The sequence below is a fragment of the Lipotes vexillifer genome, unplaced genomic scaffold (assembly GCF_000442215.2).
Source record: "Lipotes vexillifer unplaced genomic scaffold, Lipotes_vexillifer_v1.1 scaffold21, whole genome shotgun sequence".
Taxonomy (NCBI): Eukaryota; Metazoa; Chordata; class Mammalia; order Artiodactyla; family Lipotidae; genus Lipotes; species Lipotes vexillifer.
The window spans coordinates 3,895,856-3,921,510 of NW_006774065.1; the positions used below are offsets into that span (position 1 = coordinate 3,895,856).

At 39.7% G+C, this 25,655-nt stretch overlaps 1 protein-coding gene across 1 annotated transcript in view; it reads right to left on the bottom strand.

The window, feature by feature from the left end:
• The window catches only part of PPTC7 (protein phosphatase targeting COQ7), a 39,360-nt gene that overhangs the window by 11,944 nt on the left and 1,761 nt on the right, over positions 1-25,655 (bottom strand). The window contains exon 2 of the mRNA XM_007448733.1: positions 3,504-3,683. Within this exon, the coding sequence (XP_007448795.1) occupies positions 3,504-3,683 (180 nt within the window). The remainder of the gene's footprint in view (positions 1-3,503; positions 3,684-25,655) is intronic.

Sequence of the window (25,655 nt, forward strand, 5' to 3'; positions counted from 1 at the left end):
AAAAAAAGGCAAAAAGAAACAAAATAAACAGGTTGTGGAACCCACTGTGTTAAATCCCAGTGCTCTATGATTTTCTAGCCACAAGACATGACCGTGGGCAAACCACTTATTCTCTCTAGGCCTCAGTTTCTTCCTAACAAAATGAGGAACAAAAATGCCTACAAATCTACCTCACTGGAGCTATTGTGAGCACACAGTAGATTCAATTCCTGTTGTTATTATTCTATGGGCAAAGAAAAAAAGTGAGGGGCTTCCCTGGTGGTGCAGTGGTTGAGAGTCCACCTGCCGATGCAGGGGACACGGGTTCGTGCCCTGGTCCGGGAAGATCCCACATGCCTCAGAGCGGCCGGGCCCGTGAGCCATGGCTGCTGAGCCTGTGTGTCTAGAGCCTGTGCTCTGCAGTGGGAGAGGCCACAACAGTGAGAGGCCCGCGTACCACCAAAAACAAAAAAAAAACAAAAAAAAAAACAAGAAAAAAAGTCAGGGAGTATAATCACTAAAAAATTAACAGTTTTCTTAGTGGATTATAGGTAATTTTTTGTTATTAATTTTTCCTTAGTGAAAATGTGTAACTTAATTTAAAAACACTTAAATATAATCATTTGTGTCACTGTAATGTTCAGAAATTCTGTTTCCTTGTTATCTACAGTATATGCATGTGTATAAACTTGACACTTTAATGCTAAGCTATCTAGTCCCTACCCATTAATTGTCAAAGAAAAGAAAAACATGGGTATTGTAACTAACTGGCCATGCTGTCAGAGAACCTACTCCATAGCTTATATTAGAGCTAAAATCACCAATTACCCTTCCTTCCTAACTCAATGCACAAAAACTCCAATCATTTACGTCATTAATAGAATCACCACACAAAAGATCTTCTGAAAGCTGATGGGATTAATTTAACTGAGAACAAAAAAATGACAGATGAGTAGCACAGCCTTGAAAATTGTGCTGCAGGAAGGACTCACATTGACTCATTATTACTCACTGACAAATCCAGGCTATCATTTTGCTACCCTTGTGGCAGTAACCCACTGCGTTAGAATCAAAATGGTCCTCATGAGTGATAGAGCTTTAATATGCAAAGCAGCACCAACGAAGGGAAGCTCAGCCTTACAGAATCATCTGGGCTCATAGTGTGTAAACTCCTCTGCCTCTTCAAATTACTGATGCGTACAGCGGCTCAGGCCCTGGTAGCCTAATACTGGGAGAAGAGCTCACCATTCTTACGTGTTTGGAGAGGAACAAACTGGCAAAGAAGAAAAGAGTGCTAAGAACAACAGTGTTGAATGTTCCGACGACTGAGCAATCCAGACAGGTCCCTGAGCAAATCTCTCACGCTAACATGGAAGTATTTTTATCACCTGGCCCTTATTCTGTAAACTACCACTAAGCCTTTTGTGCAGCAAAGAAAGAAAGGGATAGCCTTACTGGGATTAACCCCTCAAATTCTTAAGATATGTTGGCTTCATAAGACCTAAATCCACTTAAGGGTTTCTGAGGAAATAATATGTCAACAATTAGCCTGTGATGCCAACCCAGATCTAAAAGCAGCTAGAAATTCTCAAGAAATAAGTGGTTACAGCTATCAGCTTGCCCTTTATATTGGAATTATGTCATAGGCTTTTTAGCAATGGCAGAATTTTTTTTAAAAAAGGATCACCTAATCTTATAAAATTATTACTTGCAATTATAGCTGAGGTTCAGTAAAACTCAGCAGCCTGTCTTTGCCAAAATATGCTTGAGTTTTAGTTACAAATAGCTTAGAGATGTGTAGATAAGGTAAGAGGAGTGTATATGTGTCAAACATGGTAACGAAGGATTATTTCAACGTGTTTTTTAGGAGAAAGAGGTAGTCATAATATTCAGTGCAAGAAAAACTCTTATATGTCCTTAAATTTATTTTATTAAGCTCTCCCAGTTACATGAAGGTGAATAGGGGAAAAAGTAGGAACGAGAAAGAAATACAGCAAAAAACAAAGCTTTCAAAGTACAAAATCAGGATAGGTGTTACCGGTTTTAACAGGTTATTCCAAGTCACAGTAATTTAGTAAATGCACTGTGGGGTGCAGGGTGGGGTGGTGTTGGCAGAAGACTCAGACCCCTGGTATCCCTGTCTACAGGTTCTTTTGTTAGATGGCACCATGCAATGTTCTCTTTTCCCTCAACATGTTTCTGAGTATTGCAAGAAGCTTTAAGTCATTGCTTTTCATAAAAAAGATTTATCCAGTTAACATATGAAATAAGGGGTCAGAGGTTAAGTGGTTTGCCCAAAGTCATACGGCAAGTTTACAGAGATGAAATAGAATCTAGGATGTTTCACGGTATCAGGCAAGCTCAAGATTGCATGCCCAAAACAGCAAATTAAGACAAACCAGTATATTGAAACTTCTAGACAAGCTTTCTCTTCAGTTAGAAGGAGAACAAGCTAGTTAATCACAGCGCAGAGAAGACAGAAGATGGTAGCATGATGAAAAGTACCCCTTCTTACAAAGGTTTTAAATTGAAGGCAAAATTCTACAACATGGAGATCTCTGTTAACATTGAACATTGAGGGCTGATTTTAAATGTGCACGGTGATTGGGAGGGAGGCCTTCTAGTAACCAGAAAGATGCTGGCAGTTAGCAGAAACTTAATAACACCCCTTCTGAGAGCCTGCTTAGAAGGCTTGGGTAAGTTCCCAAGAAACCATTTAACAAACAAATGTAGAAGCTTCGCCAAAGGATGCTCCATTAGCATACCAGAAAACAAACACTGGGTATTTGTAAATTTTCTAATACAAGATTAACAGGAATCTACACAGACTAAATGTTAACTGCTAGTAGCTGGGGAGCCAATTTGCAACCTGAACTCCTCACAGGTAATCAACTGAGTTTTACATGCTGGACCTATCCCATTTTTTCCTCCCTGGGAGAGAATCACTATCCCAATTATACAACCACTTGCTTTTCTTTCTTCTTTTATCATATTTTAGAATCCCTAAACAATACAGTTATACTTGTTTATGTTTCTGAATTTGAAATATATGGAATCAGACTGTTAGGTGATATTCTGCAATGTCCTCTTTTCCCTCAACAACATGTTCCTGAGTACTGCATGCAACCTTAACTCGTTCCTTTTCAAAATGCGTTTTTCTACTATAAATGCGTTTTTCTACTATGGGCTTTTAGGTTGTTCCCAGTTTTCTGCTATTATAAATAATGTTACTATGAACATTCTTGTGCCTATGTTTTGATACACAGATGTGCAAGAGTTTCTCTAGTCTAGGGTAAAGACCCAGAAGTGGAACTTTATTCTGTAATTCTAAATTGTTTTCCAAAGTGTTGTACCTATTTCAAGCAGTATTATGTATTCTGGTGTTGCCCACAGCTTCTCCATCAAATTGCTTAATAGGAAGAGCCTCAGAAAAAGAGCTGGGCTGGTAAGTGATTTTCTTGGTTTTGTTGTTAACCATCTCCTGGGCTTCTTTAGAGAGGAAAAAGCATAGGATATCTACTTACCAAGCAAAGGTACTTTATTTTGCAGCAACTCACAGTAGCTTGTGGTGAGGATTCCAATGGGATTACTCGGGATGAACCGTCCTTCTTTTACTAACCGTTCACATGTCCGCATTAAAGTCCCTGAGAACTGAGACGGATCAACTCCATAGTCTCTCCATCCTCCTACACCATCTGCAACCCCTAAAAAAAGAAATTTACATTCAAAGGATATTCTTACCAACGTCTCAGGAATTCTTACCCCTGTTTTCCTAATACTAATTTTACTACATACTAGTACATCTATTTACCCTGAAATTCAGAATAAAAAGTGCTCAGGTTTAATGTATTAAACACTAATACTCCTAAGCCACATTCTCTACTTAGAATCTGATCTTTCATATATTGATGAATAAACACGTGAGCTACCACAGGGTGGCACTGCCTCCCAGCCAAGAGTTCGATTTCAGCAGGGTTTTCATCTGAAAATGGATTTTTTTTAAAAAGTGCTGATGCTAGTGAGAATACAACTGAGCCAGAGCTGTCCATCATTAAGAATACCAAAAGCAGCAAACTTTTAACTTCAAATATTGGTCAATAACTGTGAAAGAGAGAACAAAATTAAGAATACATCCCACCCCCTTTCTTCCTCCCTCTGAGACAACCTCTATCCTGTACAGGGGGCACTGCCCAGTATAACAGCCACTACCACACGTGGCTAGCAAGCACTAGAAACGGGGCTGATGCAAACTGAGAAGTGCTCTAAGTATAAAACACACACTGGATTTTTGACAACTTGTTAGTATGAAAAAAAGGGTAAAACAGCTCATTAATTTTTATATTAATTACATGTTGAACTAATATTTTGGATATAATGTGCTAAAGAGAATACATTATTAAAATTAATGTGACCTGTTTCTTTTTATTTTTAATTAATGTGAATATTAGGAAATTTAAAATGACATGTGTGGCTCACATTATATTTCTATTAAACAGCACTGGTATAGAGATTTTTCACAGGTCCATAGAGCTGTTGATGAGTTCACAGTCTGCCTAAGACTCCTTTATCGAGAGGAAACTAGCGCTCAAGAAAAATTAGACATCAAAGTCAACACCATACCATCTCCTATTCAATCCCTTGCAACACCAAGCTAGTTGTTCAACATTAAAATCAATTTCTAAATTCAACAGTCTACTAAATTCAAAAACTGTGAGGTTGTTTATTTGAAATTCAAACTAAACTAAAATTCAAACTAAAATGTCAGATATATACATTATTAAAATTTTAAGTGACCACAAATGAAGCTTTCTGGAATGACAACTATAGTTGTTTTCAAAATAAAAGATCCGTGAACAAATGGGAGTGTTAAGCTTTTTACTTCATACTGTTCTGTATTATTAAAATTTTATTTTTATAATGAGCATGTATTGATTTTTATAATAAACATATTAATTAGGGAATTTATAATTTTTAAGGCTATCTGAGCATGAAACATCCTCCCCACGTACACATTTACATTTTTTCTTCCAGTTTTATTGAGATATAATTGACCTACAGCATTGTAAAAGTTTAAGGTGTACAGCATAATGATTTGACTTACATCATGAAGTGATACCACAGTAAGTTTAGTGAACATCTATCATCTCATGTAGACACAAAATTAAACAGAAAAATATTTTTTTCCTTGTGATGAGAACTCTTAGGATTTGTTCTCAACAACTTTCATATATAACACACAGCAGTGTTAATTACATTTATCATGTTGTACATTACATTCCTAGTACTTATTTATCTTATAACTGGAAGTTTGTTCCTTTTGACTGCCTTCATCCAATTCCCCTTCCTGTATTCCTGCCTCTGGTAACCACAAACCTGATTTCTTTTTCTATGAGTTTGTTTTTAAGTATAATTGACCTATATTTACATTTTTTGTACATTCAACTTTCACACACACTTCAAAGAGCATATTTGGTGCAAAAGTAGGAAAGTGCTTATATGTATCCCTGAAAAACTGGCTTAACATGAAATTAACACATTAAACTATTTTTCTGGTGATGGCACTTATCAAGCAGAAATGGAACACATCCTGAAAAAATAAGAAGAAACAGAATTGGAAGACAGTAAAGAGGTTGACAAATAACTTACCACTATTGGAGAAGCAACTTTCCTCACCTTTTGTGACCAACCAACGGGCAAAATTTCCCTTTTTTTTTTTTTGGCCATGCTGTGCATGTGCAGCATGTGGGATCTTAGTTCCCAGACCAGGGACTGAACCCATGCCCCCTGCAGTGGAAGCTCGGAGTCTTAACCACTGGACCGCCAGGGAAGTCCCAAGGCAAAATTTCACTTTAGGGCAATTCCAAATTAGTTGGTTAGATGATATGATGTCTGCGATTTGTTTCAAAATATCGAGGGGGCGGTGACAAAAGAGTAGATGAAACAAGACTGGCCATGAATGGATAATTGAAGTTGAATAATGAGAGGTACATTCATCCCTCTACCTTGATGTATATTTGAAATTTTCCATTATATAAAATTTAAATAGTAATAATGATAAGAAGAAAGATCCTTCTGCCTGCTGTGTGGAGAGCAAAAGCAGAAAAGGGAATAAATCAGGAGACTGTCTCAGTAGCCCAGTTGTGAAATGGTGGCAGTGCAGTTAGAGTGCAGGGATTTGGGATCCAGTGAAACAAAAGGACTCACAGGTACACTGAATGGGGTACAGTGAGGGTGGGGGAAGAGAAGCATCAGGGATGACTGAGGTCTACCCTCCCAGGAAGAAGTATCATTTTTTGGTGCTTTTCAAGCAGCTGTAAGGATATCTAGAAACTCTTACAAAAATTTAAGGTAGTTTAATAGGAACTTCTTTTGAGGAATTCTTACATCACCAGGGATAAGATTTTACCATGATTTAAATGCAACAATTTGTGTTAAAACACAGAATGCAATTATAGTCCTTGCAACTCCATCTGATGAATCATTCATTCTTCTCAAACTACTGTTTGCTTGAGGAAAGAATTTCTTAACCAGTTTCTGATCTAAGAGCCACAATTAACTTTAAATACAAACTGGTTTCATCTACAAATGCCCTTCATAAGAAAACCATTAAAACCTGAGATAATGTTGAGAGTTGATCCCGGCACTCACTAAATAATCTGTCAGCAGGTTATAGAGTCTGACCTGGCACAGCCCTTCAACATTAATCAGATTTCTCCCAGAACAGAGGTAACCTTTCAGGCACCTGTTTGCTTTTATATGGGAAAAAGAACACAGGCAAAACTCCATTGGCCAAGACTCTTTAGGGGGAAAAAGAGATTCAAAAAGCATATAAACTTTTCAGTAAAGCTATGTGAAAAAAGTTTCAGTATACATACATAATTTACTTACAAAGAACAAGTTATATAACAGGAAGAGTTATATTTGGGATTAGAACCAGGCTAAAACCAGAATAACCTACATTTGAAACCTAGTTTAATTCATATTAGCCAGTTATTTCTATAAGAAAATGAATATTTCCTGTCTTGCATAAGCAAAAGCTTCAATCCACAGTGGAACAGTGGAACTGATCCAGATATAAAGGGAAATTTCCTTCAGAGGTAAAGAAAACAACTGTTAAAGGAGAGATGCTTCAGATCTTGAAGATATCAAACAACAATGGATAAGAATATCCCTAAGAGCAAATGGAGGCTACAGTGAATACTAGGAAACAGAAGCTGAGGGAGACATATCCTGCCTCCAGGAAGCTCACCTTCTAGTGGGCAGCGAGACTACTCACTCATGGGATCTAGACAAACGGCGCTCACAAATGCTGCTACAGAAGAGTCAAGAGCAAGTGGTTAATGCTTATGGGGCACTGCGAGAATGGAGCAAGCTTTCACTAGGAAGTGGTATTCAGATCTGGCCCTGGAAGGTAAGTCAGATATCCTCAGGCAGGGAAGAGTAATTAAAGGAAAAGAACGGCAAATTAGGTGTGGGTGGGGCTTGGGTGAGTGGGGAGAAGTTGAAATACGCAGGGCAGGGGCTGAAGCTGTGGGGTGCCCAAAATTGCAGTCCAAGAACTTTAAGCTTTATGCTATAGACCTGTGTTGTCCAATACAGGAGCCACTACCCCCATATTCAGTTTGAAATGTGGCTAGCATGGATTGAGATGTGCTGTTAAATGTAAAATACACTCTGGATTCCAAAAACATGGTACCCCCGAGATTGTAAAATGTCTTAGTTTCATGTTGAGCATACATTTTAGATATACTGGGTTAAATAAATATTATTAATTAAAATTAACACCATCTGTTTCATTTTATTTTTTTAAATGTGGCTACTAGAAAATTTAAGATTACATATATAGTTTACAGTACATTTCTACTGAAGAGCACTGCTCTAGTCAATAAAAAGTCACAAGGTTTCTGGGTACAAGTGATATAATCCAATCTATATTTTAGAAAAATAATCCTGACAGCAGTGGACAGAACGGGTTCAGAGAGGTAAGAGGTCAGGCATCAGCTGCAAGATTTTAGGTTAGAGGTAATGAGAAAAGTAGAATAGACAACCACTGGAAATACAAAGGATATAAAGACAAGACGGCTCTCCATCAATACATTTTATATCAATAGGTTTCTGGATTTCAGGAAAGAATATTGATTAGATGATTCCCCAGTTAGGAGGGGGTGAAAATGCCTTTAGAAGATACTGACTTCTGTCTCAGGTATGCTGAGTTTCAGGCACCGGTAGGGCATTTTTGTGGAAATGTTCTGTATGAAGTCAGGAACTAAGAGTCTGCACTGGGGAAGGCAATTAGGGCCAGTTCTCTGACAAAGGTCCAGTACTGACACCACAGAATGGACTGGATGCTCAGAGAGTACAGAGTAAAAAGTTTAAGAACTTAAGGGGGATCTTATCTTAGGAATGAGAATTCCTGGCCAAACAGCTCACTTGCGATTTGCATCTTACTTCAGGCATCAAATTACAAACACAGATATAACTGATTAAGTTTAGGAAACAGCCAAGTAATCCAATTTGTCAGAATGATATAATTTCTTTAGCGGTAAAGAGAGGTGAAGTTGAAAAGGTGGACTGAACTGGAAAGGCTTTGAATGCCAAGATAAAGAGTTTGCACCAATATAGAAGCTATTTCATTTAACTCACTGTAATCACCTTATGTCTCCATTAACATTCTGTCAGCACACGTCTAGCTTAAGTGTTTCCTTTGACCTAAAATCCAATTAAAACCATTATTAGATTAAGATAATGGTTATATATCTGAAATAGCTGAGCAAAAAGCTGAGAAGAGACTATAGGGCACAGAAAATTCCTTTAGTTGTACCATTTACAACTGAAAATGTCAAGTTTTATGAAGTGGAAAATAGCCAACTAGAAAATATTTATATTTATGACTTTTATAAAATATTTTGCTAAGTTTTCTGTAGATTGCTTTTCTAAAGTAAAGAGTTAAGAGAGAAGGAGAAAGAGTAATTCTGGTGTTATCTCCCATCATTTAAATATCTTTTTATAGGAAGAAAATTCTTAAAGTAACAATTTTCATTTTTCTAATTAATACATTTTTGTCTTTGCCTTAGTTATAATCATATAAAAACAAAACTTTGATGTACTTGAAAAAAAATCACTTAGCTTGTTATTAATGCAGAATTTTACTTAATAGCTTTATTCTTTTTTTTTTTTTTTTTTTTTTTTTTTTTGCGGTACGCGGGCCTCTCACTGCTGTGGCCTCTCCCGTTGCGGAGCACAGGCTCCAGACGCGCAGGCTCAGCGGCCATGGCTCACGGGCCCAGCCGCTCCGCGGCATGTGGGATCTTCCCAGACCAGGGCACGAACCCGTGTCCCCTGCATCGGCAGGCGGACTCTCAACCACTGCGCCACCAGGGAAGCCCAATAGCTTTATTCTAACCAGAAAATTCAAGGAAAAAAGATTTGGTAAGTAAGCTGAAATTGTGGAAGCTTAAAAATCCTCCTTCCAACTGCATTCGGCCACCTAACTGTGTAGCTGGCAAAAGGCTCACCCTGAAAAAGATTTTGAACTAAGCGATCATCAGCCTGAGTCTCTCCATCATTATCCATTATCAGCCATCAGCATGAGGCTGCCGTTCTTCTTAAACTCTTCTTACTACACTCAACTTCAGATTGACATGCAATTAGTTACAAGACATTTTCCAGAAGAAAGTGATACCCAAAAAATAAATACTAAATTTCAATTTTAATATAAGTATCAGTGAAGAAAAATAGGTAATTTGATTTTATCCAATAGCTCTGGCAGAATTTCAAATACTAAGTAGTACCCAAAGGTAATAGAGCTTTATCCCTTGCATCTTTGATGATCTCGAGGCATTTTACATTGAGCCTCATACTCTCTCTAATGAAGTAAGACGGTTCTACAGGGATTGTTTTTCCATCAGTGAAACACATCTCCTATCTACTAGGATGGGTACCTGATAGTGAACTGAAACTCCAGAGGAGAAATTGAGTAAGAATCTGGCTGGATCACAAGAGTTGAATAATAAAAGCAGCAGGAGACCCTCTGTACTCAAGGGATAAGGATATCTGGTTTTACACTTTCTGCAGCGAGCACTCATCAGACAGGGAACTAGTTAGGCAGTATCTATTGCAGTGCTACAGCCGGCTTCTTTTCAGATGCCAAGGCTCTTCTTCAAATACTATAGTCTAGTGGTCTCAAAGCCAACCTTATTTGTCTAGGGGCATCACAACATGAAGCATTATAACTAGAGAAAAATGAGATCAGAGTATAAACTCAATTTCTATCAAATGGAACAGATCACACTTGTATCAACAATTCTGAAGCCTCAACTATTTGGGCATTAAAAACACTCTCCTGTGATTCAGGACTGTGAAATGCTTCTGCAAACAATTATCCCAAAGGGAACAAAAAGAAGTATTATTGGAAAAATGTACTCAAAAGTTGATTTATTCAGAAAAGTACAATTTGCTTTGACTAACACTCCTTTCAGTTCTCTAGAGGTGAAATTATATAGATTATCATGTTCTTCCTGCTTTAACAAGTGATATATTCCCTTTGCAAGAAGTTTCCCCAAAATAACCACTATGCATTAGTCCCAATGAAACCTGCATCTTCTAATTCTCCAGATACCAAGTTTACGTCAAGAACTCAAGATCTTGGGCTTCCCTGGTGGTGCAGTGGTTCGGAATCTGCCTGCCGATGCGGGGGACATGGGTTCGAGCCCTGATCCGGGAAGATCCCACATGCCACAGAGCAACAAAGCCCATGCGCCACAACTGCTGAGCCTGCACGCCACAACTACTGAAGCCTGCGTGCCTAGAGCCCGTGCTCCGCAACAAGAGAAGCCACCGCAATGAGAAGCCCACCCACCACAATGAAGAGTAGTCCCCAATCGCCGCAACTAGAGAAAGCCTGTGCACAGCAACAAAGACACAATGCAGCCAAAAATAAATAAATAAAATAAACATTAAAAAAAAGAACTCAAGATCTCTAAGCAGAACAGCTAACTCAAAGGTGAGGCAATAAAGCTGAAAGGATGGAAGGAAGAAAGGTTCAACCCTATGACAAAATGTATAAAAAGGGACACTTATAAGCAAAACTCAAATCCTGCTCAAGAAATAGTACTGTCCAGGGCTTCCCTGGTGGTGCAGTGGTTAAAAATCTGCCTGCCAATGCAGGGGACACGGGTTCAAGCCCTGGCCTGGGAAGATCCCACATGCCGCAGAGCAACTAAGCCCGTGAGCCACAACTACTGAGCCTGCGCTCTAGAGCCCACACGCCACAACTACTGAGCCCATGTGCTGCAATTACCAAAGCCCATGCGCCTAGAGCCCGTGCTCCGCAACAAGAGAAGCCACTGCAATGAGAAGCCCATGAGCCACAACGAAGAGGAGCCCCCGCTCGCCGCAACTACAGAAAGCCGGCGTGCAGCAACGAAGACTCAACGCATCCAAAAATAAATAAATAAAAGAAACAGTACTGTCCAGGACAGTTAATAAAACTCAAATACGGACTCAAAGCAGGAATAAATGTTCTATTTTATGTTTTAGAATTCTAAACAAAATAACTATTCCTTTCTAGCTTAGTAAACCTGAAACTACTTAATAATTCATCAAATTAAAATGCACACACATACATATACACATTTAAACCCACTGTCCAGAATATTTCATTAATTAGAGACGGTAATCTCCAGACTACTCTGGGTAGTAGAAGACGATTAGGAAATGATAGTGTGAAGGCAAAGAAACTCAAAGTCAACCTTTTTAAAAGAAAAATGGTCTTCCTCTAACTTCCTCTAGCTCTTCTGTCTAAATACCAAATATTTAATGTGGAATGATATGTTGTAACTTAACTGTGGCTGAGGACCTTGGGTATCTTATAAAGTTGAAGGTTAAGTCACAGATAAAGGTCACTTCACTCCTTTCTGAGCTGCAACAGTATCTTCCTCAAATGCTAAATGCTGTCAGCAATGCTTTCTAGACAGGAGGAAGCAACAGACAAATCATGTGGGGGGCTCACACTTATTTTAAGATATGAACAGTAGAGACAGGGACCTTAGTATGTTACAGAATTAAGGCCTTCTATTAAAGCTGAGGCTTCTGTTAGTTTTTAGATATTAGAAAATGTTACACAATGCCTAATAATTTAACATTTAAATAAGAAAGTAACAGCAATTAAAGTCCAGCTATCTGATGTGTGTCTACTTGTACTGGCCCTGTAGGCTAAGAGAAAATTTTTCCTTCTATTTATAAGATTAGATCTAGAATATCGGTCTTAAAGGTTAACCTAATATTTACAACGATTAAGCCACATACCCTGACCTAACCCCAAAGAGGATACTATTTTACCCCCTGCTTTCTCCACCCCTCTATAAAAATAAGAGCTGCTTTTTACTAAAACACCACCCTCTGGGAGAGGTCGAGTCACATGCAGCCCTGGCACAAACGCTTTTTTAAAAAAAGTGAGAACATAATTCTTTTCAATAAGCCTGCCAAGGTAAGGTCTTCCCTGGTGGAATAGTGGTTGAGAATCCGCCTGCCAATGCAGGGGACATGGGTTCGATCCCTGGTCCGGGAAGATCCCACATGCCACGGAGCAACTAAGCCCGTGTGCCACAACTACTGATCCTGTGCTCTAGAGCCTGTGAGCCACATTACTGAGCCCGCGCGCCTAGAGCCTGTGCTCCGCAACAAGAAGCCACCGCAATGAGAAGCCCGCGCACCGCAATGAAGAGTAGCCCCTGCTCACCGCAACTAGAGAAAGCCCGCGTGCAGCAATGAAGACCCAACACAGCCAAAAATAAATAAATTTTAAAAATAAAAAAGCTTGCCAAGAACTGACCCTTAATTTCTGAAAATTAATTATATTTTCCCTATATATTGTTCAACTAAGTAATGACCTCTGAGGGGGTAGAACAAGTAATTTTTTTTTTTAAGATTTATTTATTTATTTGGCTGAGTTGGATCTTCGTTGCTGTGCGCCGGCTTTCTCTAGACGCGGCAAGCGGGGGCTACTCTTCGTTGTGGTGTGTGGGCTTCTCATTGCGGTGGCTTCTCTTGTTGCGGAGCACGGGCTCTAGGCATGCCGGCTTCAGTAGTTGTGGCACGCAGGCTCAGTAATTGTGGCTTGCGGGCCCTAGAGCACAGGCTCAGTAGTTGTGGCCCACAGGCTTAGTTGCTCCGCGGCATGTGGGATCTTCCCAGACCAGGTCTCGAACCCGGGTCCCCTGCATTGGCAGGTGTATTCTTAACCACTGCGCCACCAGGGAAGTCCTTTTCTTCTTTTTATTTTCCACACTTCCCCATTTTTCCAGTAATGAGTACATGTTGCCTTTATGGGAGAGATGATAAACTATATGAATTCAGTTAAGAATTGCATTTTACACTTACATTCAATATTAAAGTTAGTCAACACATTTTATTGAACATCTCCTATATGCAAGACATGTGGTGAAAGGGAGCCAAAGGGATTTACATATAATAAAAGATTTCCCGCCCAGAGGAACTTAAAATCAAGTGGTAGTGATGGGGGAGGCGGGGAATTGGAGCAGCTTAAGATAAATGGCTATAATAAACAAAATAAACATGTACCACTAAAGCCAAAAGCAAGGAAGATCAGATTACATCTAGCTAAAGGAATTAGAAAAGCATTCATGGAGAAGGGTCTGATTTGAGCCTGGAAGGATGAAAATACCGAGTTGTGGGGGAGGAGGAGGCTGAGGAGAGAGGCATTTTGGGCAGTTCCCTGCGATTTCGACTAATATGGATAAAGTACAAGTAATAAAGGCGGAGGTTACAGCTCTAAGAGCAGAGAAACCTCACCTCTAGGTAAATGCCTATCACACCCCTGCCACGAACCTCTCACCAGCAATTAGCCGAAACAACGCACTGCAGGAGTTAAGGTATTTAGGAGGTCCCCCAGAAGCAAAGGGCTGGCCTGAGGCCACCAAAGTTCCTGTGGCCTACTGACTAGTTCAACAGGCTCGCTAAGGCCTTTATCTGCTTTAATTAAGGGGCTTTGCTCAATTATTAGCCTAGGAATAGTTATAACTAAATAGTACTCAGACCCAGCAAAGACCCAGTAAAACAAAGTTTTAAATGATCATTTCTGACTTAAAAGGCAGTGTACACACACTGGGCAAGGCTTTGGAGTCAGATCTGGGTTCAAATTCCAGCTCCAGGATTAGGATGAGGTGTACTAAGGGTGTCTTGGGTAGCTCTCTGAGCCTCATTATGTTCACCTGTAAATGGGAATAAAATCATGAACATCACAGTGCTGGTGTGAGGAACACGGATAATGGTGTTAAAGAGTGCCTCGTCACAGTGCTCAGCTCATGGCCAACATGCAATAAATGAGAGTTATGTCTCTCTTAAGGCTAGGGCTTCCCTGGTGGCACAGTGGTTAAGAATCCACCTGCCAATGCAAGGGACACTGGTTCGAGCCCTGGTCTGGGAAGATCCCACATGCCGTGGAGCAACTAAGCCTGAGTGCCACAACTACTGAGCCCATGTGCCACAATTGCTGAAGCCTGTGTGCCTAGAGCCCATGCTCTGCAACGAGAGAAGCCACCACAATAAGCCCCTGCACTGCAATGAAGAGTAGCCCCCGCCTGCCGCAACTAGAGAAAGCCTGCAACGCAACAACGAAGACCCAATGCAGCCAAAGATAAATTTTAAAAAAAAAGGCCAAATAACAGTATATAGACCGGTCTGCCCTGTAGCAATCAGAAAAAAAGTCTTTGATCAGTGTTGGCTGCAAGCTCTACAATCACTGGTCTATGGTCACAATCAAAAGACAATTCCCACTCATATATAATGTTTAAAAGATGAGGGCGGGCTTCCCTGGTGGTGCAGTGGTTGAGAGTCCGCCTGCCGATGCAGGGCACATGGGTTCGTGCCCGGGTCCGGGAAGACCCCACATGCCGTGGAGCAGCTGGGCCCGTGAGCCATGGCCGCTGAGCCTGCGTGTCCGGAGCCTGTGCTCGGCAACGGGAGAGGCCGCAACAGTGATCCGTTTCATCATTTGTTTTAAAAAAAAAAAAAAAAAAAAAGATGAGTGGTCCATTCAGCTTTTCTGGTCACACATCCACCACCATTCAATATTCCATTAAACATTTAAACAGCAACATTTTCAAGCACTAAGGGACAAATCTATATTTGTCTCCAAAAAAATACACGAAGAAAAAAAAGATTCATCTGCACCTTGAAAAAATAAATTATTTTCCAGAACTGACTCTGAAGTAACCTTATTTAACAAATACCTCTTAAGTGCCTGCTGCCTACTGTGTGTCAGGGTTCAGACTTAGAAATTTCTCATTTTAAATGGAAAATCTTATAACGACAACCAACACATAAATGCTAGTGGGCCTAACCCTCTCCCTAGGTCACTACAATAACAGCAGTGCCTGTATCATGACTTTCCTGTCTCCTTTCTCCCACTCCGTAATGTGACCCCCTTCAGGGCTGAGTCTTTTTCATACTGGTAACGTCTTTCATTCTGGAGTGCTAGCCCGGTTCCTGGCACAACAGTTCTCAATTCTTGTTGCACATTGAGATTACCTGTGGAACGCAAGCCCTACCTCCTGAGCCAGTGTGCCCAGGGTAGGCCTGGGCCTTGTAACAAAGCATAAAAATCCAAACTATACAGGTGATTCTAATGAGACTCACTGTCAGAGCACTAAGGACTCAATAAAGACCAGCTGGATCCAAGCATGCCACGAACCAGATGATTCTACCTCTGAAATGTCTCTGCTACCAAGTAATCCACTGTTTTCAATTCCCAAAGTTTTGATTCTTCTCTTGCATTTCCTAACCTGATTAATGGCAGCCCAAACCACCCCACACTTCCAGGCTAGAAACCTTAAAGAAGCTTCCAGAAGCAAAACCTCAAAATCAACTCCAATTTCTCTTTCTCCTTCACCCTCTTCGTCTAGTTATCACTAAGTCCTGTTGATTCTTTGTCTGCAATGTGCCTGAAGCCCAATTACTTTCCAGTACCCTAAGTTAAAACCCATTCTAGCTCAGACTATTTCAGTAGCCTCCTAATTGATCTTTTGCCTCCAGTTCTCCCATTATACCCTCTTTATCTTTTTTTAAAACAAGATTGCTATGTCCATTACACTTCTAGTCAAATACCTTCCATGTATATACACTTATTTACTTGTATTTCTAAGAACATTCTCTAGAAGAGAGGAACTTTTGCAGCTAGGAGACATGGGTGAGAGGGAGACTTTATGCACCCTTTTGAATTTTGAATACCTTTTCAATTTTGTACCATCTAAATGTGCTGCTTCTTCAGAAAAAACAAACTAAACCCAAAACAACAAAAGCAAAAACATCTCCTATAGCTTCTACCAAAACCAAAAAACGAAACACCCAATATGGCAACTGTTACCTTTGACAATTTGGTCTTAACCTGTTTTCTAACATCAATTCTCAACCATCCTCCCAATCCCACCCCGTCAGCCCAAACTACTCTCTAACTACAAAACAGCTGTAGTTTGAGAAGTCTTCTACTGTGCATTTGCTGATCCCTCAATCTGGAGAGCCTTGCCAATCTTCTCCTCACTTGCCTCAGTTTATTGAAAAACCCATCTCTCGGGGCCTGGCTCCATGCTTCCACAATATCTAACGTTTCTGTTCCTGTGCATATGTGTACCTTCTCCCCCAGACTGTGAAACTGCAAGGCTAAAGTCTACTTTGTTCGTTGTCTTTTCCCCAGCACCTGTCAAGGACTAACAGGAAACAACAAGTAAACAATGAATTCAGTTGACTGTACTGATAAGTTAGAATACCAACATTCTCATAAACCAACTTTCATCTGAGAACTACAAAAAGAGAATGAACCCACTGGGGATAAGGGTGGGGGGGCAGGGATAAACTGGGAGATTGGGATTGACATATATACATTACTATATATAAAATAGATTAACTAGTAAGAACCTACTGCATAGCACAGGGAACTCTACTCAACACTCTGTAATGGAAAGGAATCTAAACAAAGAGTGGATATATGTACAACATCCACTTTGCTGTATACCTGAAACTAACATAACATTGTAAATCAACTATACCCCAATAAAAATTAAAAAAAAAAAAAGAAAGAGAGAGAGAATGAACCATTATCTCATCCTAGAGTTGCATAAGGTGTTGTGCCCTCTTCTCACAGACTGTTAAAATAAGGCTGGATGGAAAGAGCCTTGAAAAGGAGTCTTGGAGATGACACAGCTCCCAGCTTTCTTTGCCACTAACTGGCTGTAGGACACTGGCCAAACAACTTCTCTAAACTTTAGTTTTCTCATCTGTGAAAGAAAGGGCAGGAGGACAAATTCTCTCGAGAGTTCCTTTTTCTAAGATATAAGATTCTGGGATTCTAAGTCACATTGCAAGAAAAGGGAGCCTGTTTCAGAAACTCTTTATAAAATAAAAGCTAACAGATAACAGCTATATTTTACTTTTCATATACAATAGTGCATTTACTGCATGAACTAGTTTTGAAACAAAGGCTCCATTTCAGGCTTCTCAATTTATCCTTTCCCCTTAGTACACCACCTCATGTATGTTTTCAGAGAAGTTTTGATAATGATCCAGAGGGTAAAAACACTGCCCCATGCCCTTTTACTTCAGTTTTAACCACCAGACTAGAATGTTGGAAAAGGTTTTTTCTCCTTTAGGCCACTGACAAAAAGGCAGGCCAACCATTTCTCAATTTGAAATTCTGATGAAAGAATAAAAGATAGTTATAGATTAATTGGCTTCACTGAATTCAAACGATCTGTAAATTATTTAATATGTATGTATAGAATGTATTCACAAAACACACCAAAGATCATCGATTGTTCAGTGAATTCAGGGTACATGAACAAGAAAATAAGATCAACGTTGCAGCTCAAGAACCAAAAGAAGTGAATTTTTAAAAACAATACATGCATAAATGACACCTCTGTTTAGACTTTCTCATTTCATAGAAACACTGATGACCATATTACCAATTAGTATTCAAACTAGAGGCCAGGAACAGTTTTCCAGCTCTAATGTAAATAGCTCAAATCTATTTTCTTATTCAAAACTGCTATCCAAACATTGATGTGAAAACAGAAGCATTTTTTGTTGGCTTCATTTAGCACAGCTAACCTTTTGCATCTACCTCAAATGACAGCACAGACAAATTTTGATAAGTCAAAAAACCTACTGGAGATGGCATCCTTGAAAGATCAAAATGTACAGTCACAGTAGTACAAAAAGAAAGAATTTTCCTCTTCATGAGGGAATGAGTAAAAATAAATGAGTAAAAGAAAAATCAGTGCAAAAATGTGTTGGAACTGGCTTGAGTCAAAATAGTACTTGGTCCCTCAACAGAAAGCACTCTTTGTAGTAAGTCACTTTTGCAGTCTCTGGCAAAGTTTTTGCAGTCATTTTGTAACCCTTGGGATTCATACCAACAATTCAATCCGTTCTAGAACTATTCACCAGCTACAAACTTACTCACCTCAAAAACAACTGTTTAAGAACCTAGTAAACTTATAAATTGTTAAATGTGACAGACTCAAGATCAACAATAAGCTTACTGATGAGAGTAATTTCATTGCAAATGGAAACGTATAAATTAGTATAAGCTTTCTGGAGGGAGCTACACTAATATTTGAATCAGAAACCTTTCAAAAGTTCACAGCCTTTGACTCAGGAACTCCTCTTCAAGGAATTTATCCTAAGGAAATACTTACGTGTAGAGGTATTCACTCTAGTGTTACTTGTAACAGAAAATTGGAAATAATCTAAATAACTAAAAATAGAGGGCTTCATGGACTATATATGCAGTAAAATATGATAGCTATGCTTATTACAGAAGTATGCTCAAGCTACATTACATAACAATAACATTACAGAGCAGAATACACACTAACCCAATCTTATTTACTAATATGTATACATACAATTGTATATACACAAAGGCTAGAGGAAACCATACTGACTATAATTGAGTTATGAGTTACAGGTATTTTACACTGTGCTTTTGTGAACATGTATTACTTTTTTTTTTTTAATTTTATTTATTTATTTATTTTTGGCTCCGTTGGGGCTTCATTGCTGCACGTGGGCTTTCTCTAGTGTTGAGCGGGGGCTGCTCTTTGTTCTGGTGCGTGGGCTTCTCATCGCGGTGGCTTCTCTTGTTCCGGAGCACAGGCTCTAGGCGCGCAGGCTTCAGTAGTTGCGGCACACAGGCTCAGTAGTTGTGGCTCATGGGCTCTAGAGCACAGGCTCAGTAGTAGTGGCGCACGGGCTTAGTTGCTCCGCGGCATGTGGGATCTTCCCGGACCAGGGCTCGAACCCGTGTCCCCTGCATTGGCAGGTGGATTCTTAACCACTGCGCCACCAGGGAAGCCCCATGTATTACTTTTATAAGCGCAAAACAAAACCATTTATTTAAAAGCACTAGATGCGCAAGTGAAAACTTAGGTTCAAGTCCCAGCTTTGATACTAACCTTACTGATGAGTCAGCCTTATAGATGAGGAAATAGATGCAGATTAAGCAGAAACAAGAGCAACTATTTCATAGTTAAAAGATTAAATAAGGTAAAATATAAAAATACACTGTAAAATCTAGGGACTTCCCTGGTGGTGCAGTGGTTAAGAATCCACCTGCCAACGCAGGGGACACAGGTTCAAGCCCTGATCCCGGAAGATTCCACATGCCGCGGAGCAACTAAGCCCAAGAGCCACAACTACTAAAGCTCGCACGCCTAGAGCCCATGCTCCGCAACAAGAGAAGCCACCGCAATGAGAAGCCCGCCCACAGCAACGAAGAGTAGCCCCCGCTCTCTGCAACTAGAGAAAAGCCCGCGCGCAGCAACGAAGACCCAACGCAGCCAAAAAAAAAAAGTAAAATCTAAAGCACTGTATATGTATAAAACACTGGTAAGTTGAACGATATTTTGTGTCAGATATTGAATAAATGTTTAGGAGAAAACAGAGTGAAGTATTTTCCACTCTTTAAAGAAAAGGTTCTGCTCCCTCACCCCCACCCCATCCACCGAAATCCTGTTTGGGATCCCATTCAAAAGTATTTAGCATCTTTTCTTCTTTAAAATTTTAAACTGAAAGATCCGTGCCACTTGTCAACTCAAGTTTAAATGAGTAAGTGTGTCTTATCAGCCCAATACCTCCTGCAGTTGGTCAGCTTTTGCAAAAAAGTTTTGATTTATGATGCAATTCTGTAAACTGTGAATTGTTTAATAACAGGAAACAAATGATTTTAGACCTCAAAGAGATAGAAAACTATCAGATTTTTAAAATATTTGACAACTCTCAAACAAGACAGATCACTGAATTTTATTACTAATGATAAAAATTAGGATCTAGGTAACCAGTTCTTAAAATGAGACCAAAAGTTATCACTAATTTTGAAAGGCAAACCTACAAGGCACACCTTTTTTTTTTTTTTTTTTTGCGGTACGCGGGCCTCTCACTTCTGTGGTCTCTCCCGCCGTGGAGCACAGGCTCAGGACGCGCAGGCTCAGCGGCCATGGCTCACGGGCCCAGCCGCTCCGCGGCACGCAGGATCCTCCCGGACCGGGGCACGAACCCATGTCCCCTGCATCGGCAGGCAGACTCCCAACCACTGCGCCACCAGGGAAGCCCAAGGCACACCATTTTTCAGCTGACTAGAAAAGTAAAATTTCTTTAGAAAGAAACTGTCAACTTACCTTTCCAAAGCATTTCCCTGAAAATTCTGAACCTAAAGCCCCAGGTAAGGCCTCTCTAAAAGGCACGGGGACCTATATAAAATGAATTTGCCATTTAGTTTGAAGTTGACATAAGCATTTATTCAAACCTGACATAGGCGTTTATTCAAAGGACATGGTTGTAGGTCAAATACGCTGACCTGGTGTAGTACTTCTTGAGTCACACACAAGTACAAACTCCATTTGGATACTGTTACAACCATTCAGGTTATGTATTGCCCAGTTCCAGAAAGCAGTGCTAAAGTTCAGGAACAGCCTCCTCCAATCCAGGTTCCCCCAACTCCCTCAACACCCTGCCCCCCACCAAAAAAAATCCCACAGCACAACCAGTTAACATCTACATCTTACCTTCTGCTACAATTTAAAATCTTTTAACAAAAGTATATTTTCTAAAAAAGTATAAACAGTCATGCTTTTAAAATGCAATTACTTGCTTTATAAAAAAAAGATTTATCCAGATTCCTTTAAGGAGATTATTAACAAATTGAGAGAGAAGCTGGAAGTTAGGAAAATTTAAAACTAAGCTCAAGAATTTCTAGATTAAAGACTGAACAAAGGAAAAGTAGTTCTGATAGTATAACAAATGAGGAAATGACTTTAAAAATAATGTGCCTTATAAGAACCTTATGAAAAGTACAATATATAGCAAAATGAGAAAAATATTGGGGAGCAGGAGTTTAAGAAACAAACAGCAAAATTCCTCTATCCATCAACTCTATAATCTATTTATTACAGAATGACAGAATACTCAGAAGAGTCAGAGGACTAGTCAGTGGCTATTTTTTTGTCAGTAGCTTCTTAAACCCTGATGTTTCTGAGTCCTAGAAGGCTCTTTTACTGAACCCACAACTCTCACACTTCCTTAACATTCCAATATTCTCTTGAAAGCACAAAGATTATTATGAAATCCAGCATATTTAAAGTACTGATTGATCTCAGAACTTACATATCTGATTGCTGACATTTAAAAAAGACTTCCCCCTCTATTAAATAATTATATTAATGATATATAAACATTATATATTAATGATATAAAATATATAAAAAACAACTATATTGCTCATAAAGTTGCAAAGTTACAATATGACCCAACGATTCCATTTCTAGGTATATACCCAAGAGAATACATATGTTCACAAAAAAGCCTATACATAAATGTGTCACAGCAGCACTATTCACAACAGCCAAAAAAGTGGAAACAACCCAATGTCCATTAATTGATCAATTTTTTTAACGTGGTCTATCCATACAATGGAATATTATTCAGCCATAAAAAGGAATGAAGTACTGATACATGCTACAATGTGGGTAAATCTTGAAAATCTTATGCTAAGTGAAAAAAGCCAGACACAAAAGACAGCATATTATATGATTCCATTTATATGAAATGTCCAGAATAGGCAATCTGTAGAGTCAGAATCTACTTTCTGTTGCCAGGGATTGAGGGAGGGGAGTTGGGAAGTGACTGCTAATAGGTAGAGGAGTTTTCTTTTGGGGTGATGAATACGTTCTGGAACTAGTTAGTGGTGGTGGCTGCACAACCTTGTGAATGTTGTGCTACTGAATTTTTCACTTTAAAAGGTAAATGTTATGGCAGGTGAAAAAAATTCAGTCAGGGTTATGTCTGCTGTCAACAGGTGGATCAGACTGAATTTTGACTTTCAGAAAATTATGACTATATAATGAGACTAGTTTTCTGACACAGCTTGAAATCTAGATGAGGAAAATTCGAAAGAGGGCTTCTTGAAAGGTTGAAATTAGCACGCACACACACTCTCCCAAGGTGACTAGTACTTTGTTAAAAGGACAACTCACTTTCAGATATAGAGGTTCTACCAAATACATTAAAATTACCATGACTGTTGGAAAACATCAAATTCTGCCTAATCAATTCACTTCCTAAATAAAATTTTTATCTTTATATTGTTTGTGTAATCCTCATACCTTAAGAAAACTACTTTTTTCTTCTTTTGGCCATGCCTCGTGGCTTGCAGGATCTTAGTTCCCCGACCAGGGATTGAACCTGTGCCCCCAGCAGTGGGAGAATGGAGTCTTAAACACTAGACCGCAAGGGAATTCCCAAGACAACTACTTTTAAGACTGTATTACTCACAAATACACTTCAAATTCTTGGTCACAATCAAAATTATATCTAAAGGCTAGAATTTTTCATTTCTTTTTAAGGTTTCAAGTTAATCAAGCTTAAATAAACATTGTGCAGTTTTAAAAGAATTACTTTACAAGTCAGTATTCAGAAGTCAGAACTTACATGGCATACACCATGCTGTCTTTTTTCCAATAAACTGTTGTTTAGTATGCAGAGGAGTTTTTTTGCACTGTAGTGAGTCATAGAGTGAATAAAGAAGTTGTACACACACACACATCCCCATACCCTTGAGCAAGAAAAGCATTACCAGAACGCTTTAACAGTACCAGAAGACAGATGGGTTTTGAATTCACCTATCTTGTCAAGAAAACTTAACCAGTGGTGTAACGGAAAGAGGACTGGAATGGGGAATCTTGGTGCTAGTCCTAATTCTGCCCTTAACTAGTGGAGTAACCTTAGCAGAGTGATTTGACCCTCTGTTTTGTCTTCAGTAAAATGAAAGAATTGGATTGCAAGGTTCCTAAGTCTTACAACTCTCAACAGTCTTTGATTCTATTGTTAATTGGCTTAGGGCTGTGGGAGGCCCAGCAGTTACACGCTAGGCAGTTCTCATATTTTTACGTACTTAGGCAACCATGCCATATAGAGTAATAAGAGAACTCAGTATTAGTCACAGGGAAGAAGGAAAAAGAAAAGTGCGCATAGCTCCTGCTGGTACTGGCTTACTCCTGTTGGACCTAATAAAGAGAAAGCACCTTTGCCAATTTTCCAGGGGATAGGAGTAGTTCTTATGTCTCACCACACCCACCATAGTTGGTTTTTCCTAAAAGAAATCCAGTGGGACTCTACAAAAATGTTGTAAAGCACCAAGTACTTTTACTCACTGCATGACTAATACAACAGATCAATTCTAAATTAAAGAAATAAATCAGCTTTCTCTTTCTAATACAAAAGAAATAAACAGCTTTCATTCCAAACAAAGAGTCCTAGATGACCACAGTGAGTTGCACAGATAACTTTGCAATAAACACAGTGTCAACCCAAAGAAAATGAATTATCTACAGAACTAGAAGGTTCAAAGCACTGAGGTTCAACATAACATTATTATTCGACATAGCCTTTTTTTTTGGGGCCCCTCCGCACAGCTTGTGGGATCGCAGTTCCCCGACCAGGGATGGAACACAGGTCACGGCAGTGACAGCACCAAATCCTAACCACTAGGCCACCAGGGAACTCCCTCCACATAGCCCTTTAATGAAATTCAGTTTACAACTCCAACTTCCAGAGTAAAAAGCAGTATTAAAAACTCACTGAGGGCTTCCCTGGTGGCGCAATGGTTGAGAGTCCGCCTGCCGATGCAGGGGACACGGGCTCGTGCCCCAGGCTGGGAAGATCCCACATGCCGCGGAGTGGCTGGACCCGTGAGCCATGGCCACTGAGCCTGCGCATCCGGAGCCTGTGCTCCGCAACAGGAGAGGCCACAACAGTGAGAGGCCCACGTACCACAAAAAAAAAAAAAAAAAAAACTCACTGAGACTCATCACCTCTTTTACAGCAAGAGATAATCAGACCTGCCTGGAATGGGATGGTGTCAATAAAATAGAAGTCACCATCATACGGACTGGATTGTGGAAACCAAAGATCAAATGAGGCCAACTCAGAAGTTGTATCAGGTGGCTCCCAAGAAGGCTTTCTGGAAGAACTCCTCCAAAACAGTCCTAGCTAGAGAACCTGTGTTCCCTGATTTGCATGCAACTCTCTCTCTTAAAACGGCTCTTTGTCAAATATGGCCACAGACCACATAAGCAATCATCTGTCTGGTTATGCCTAGCAACATTCCTTTCAAGAGGGGAACAGAGCTGTAGTTCTTAATCTGGTACCCCTTCATGGGCCTCTAGGTGGCACATGGATGGACTTCACGGGGTCAGTGAAGTCCCCAAGGACCTATGCAAACTTTTGTCTCTCTGCATATTTTTGGGGCAAAAGAGCCCTTGGGCAGTAAACCAAGAGGCTGTGAACCAAGGAAAGTTAAGAACCACTGGTGGTTTAGAGACAGATGTAAAACAGAACAAATCTACTGACGGTGCCCATGTAAATAAGACAGGAAGTAATGCCCATTATTTGAGATGCAAAATAACAAAGGGTGCTGTCTTTTCAAAACAAAAAGAAAATATGATATGATGGTCGGAAGTTCTTGAGGGTCAGGTATTCCACTCCCTTCATCCTCTAGTCTAGATGAGGAAAATGAGCTGAGAGGCTCTTATCCAAAACCACAGATCACAAAGTGGCAAAGCTGAGCACCAAACCAGGCCAGGTTTCTGCCAGGATGGTATGTTTATACTTTTTTTCAGAATGGTTTTGACCAAAATTTTCCTTATGAATACCCCACTCCATTAAGCAGGTAGCCTTCAAAAAATTTTAAATCAAGCTTCAGCCTAGAAATTTGACACATTAAAATATTCCCCAAATCATAAATCAAATTACAAATCTTTCACATAAGCCAGCACATAGCAGATTTATAAGGCAGAACCTTAGTGGCTCAATATCCCCTATCCTGCTGCACTATAAGTGCAACTTGAAAAAGCAGCACAGGTCACAAGCTTCTAATTGTGAAGTGCCTCAACTGTAATGAAAAACGACAGCCACTGACAGACCTTTAAAAAAGATACCGAGTCAGGGTCAAGCTGACTTTAGAGTGGATTTGTAGGACTTCAATTTGCAAGTTCCCACAGGGAACTTTACTCAATACTCTGTAATGACCTATATGGGAAAAGAATCTAAAAAAGAATGGGTATATGTATAACTGATTCACTTTGCTGTAGAGCAGACACTAACGC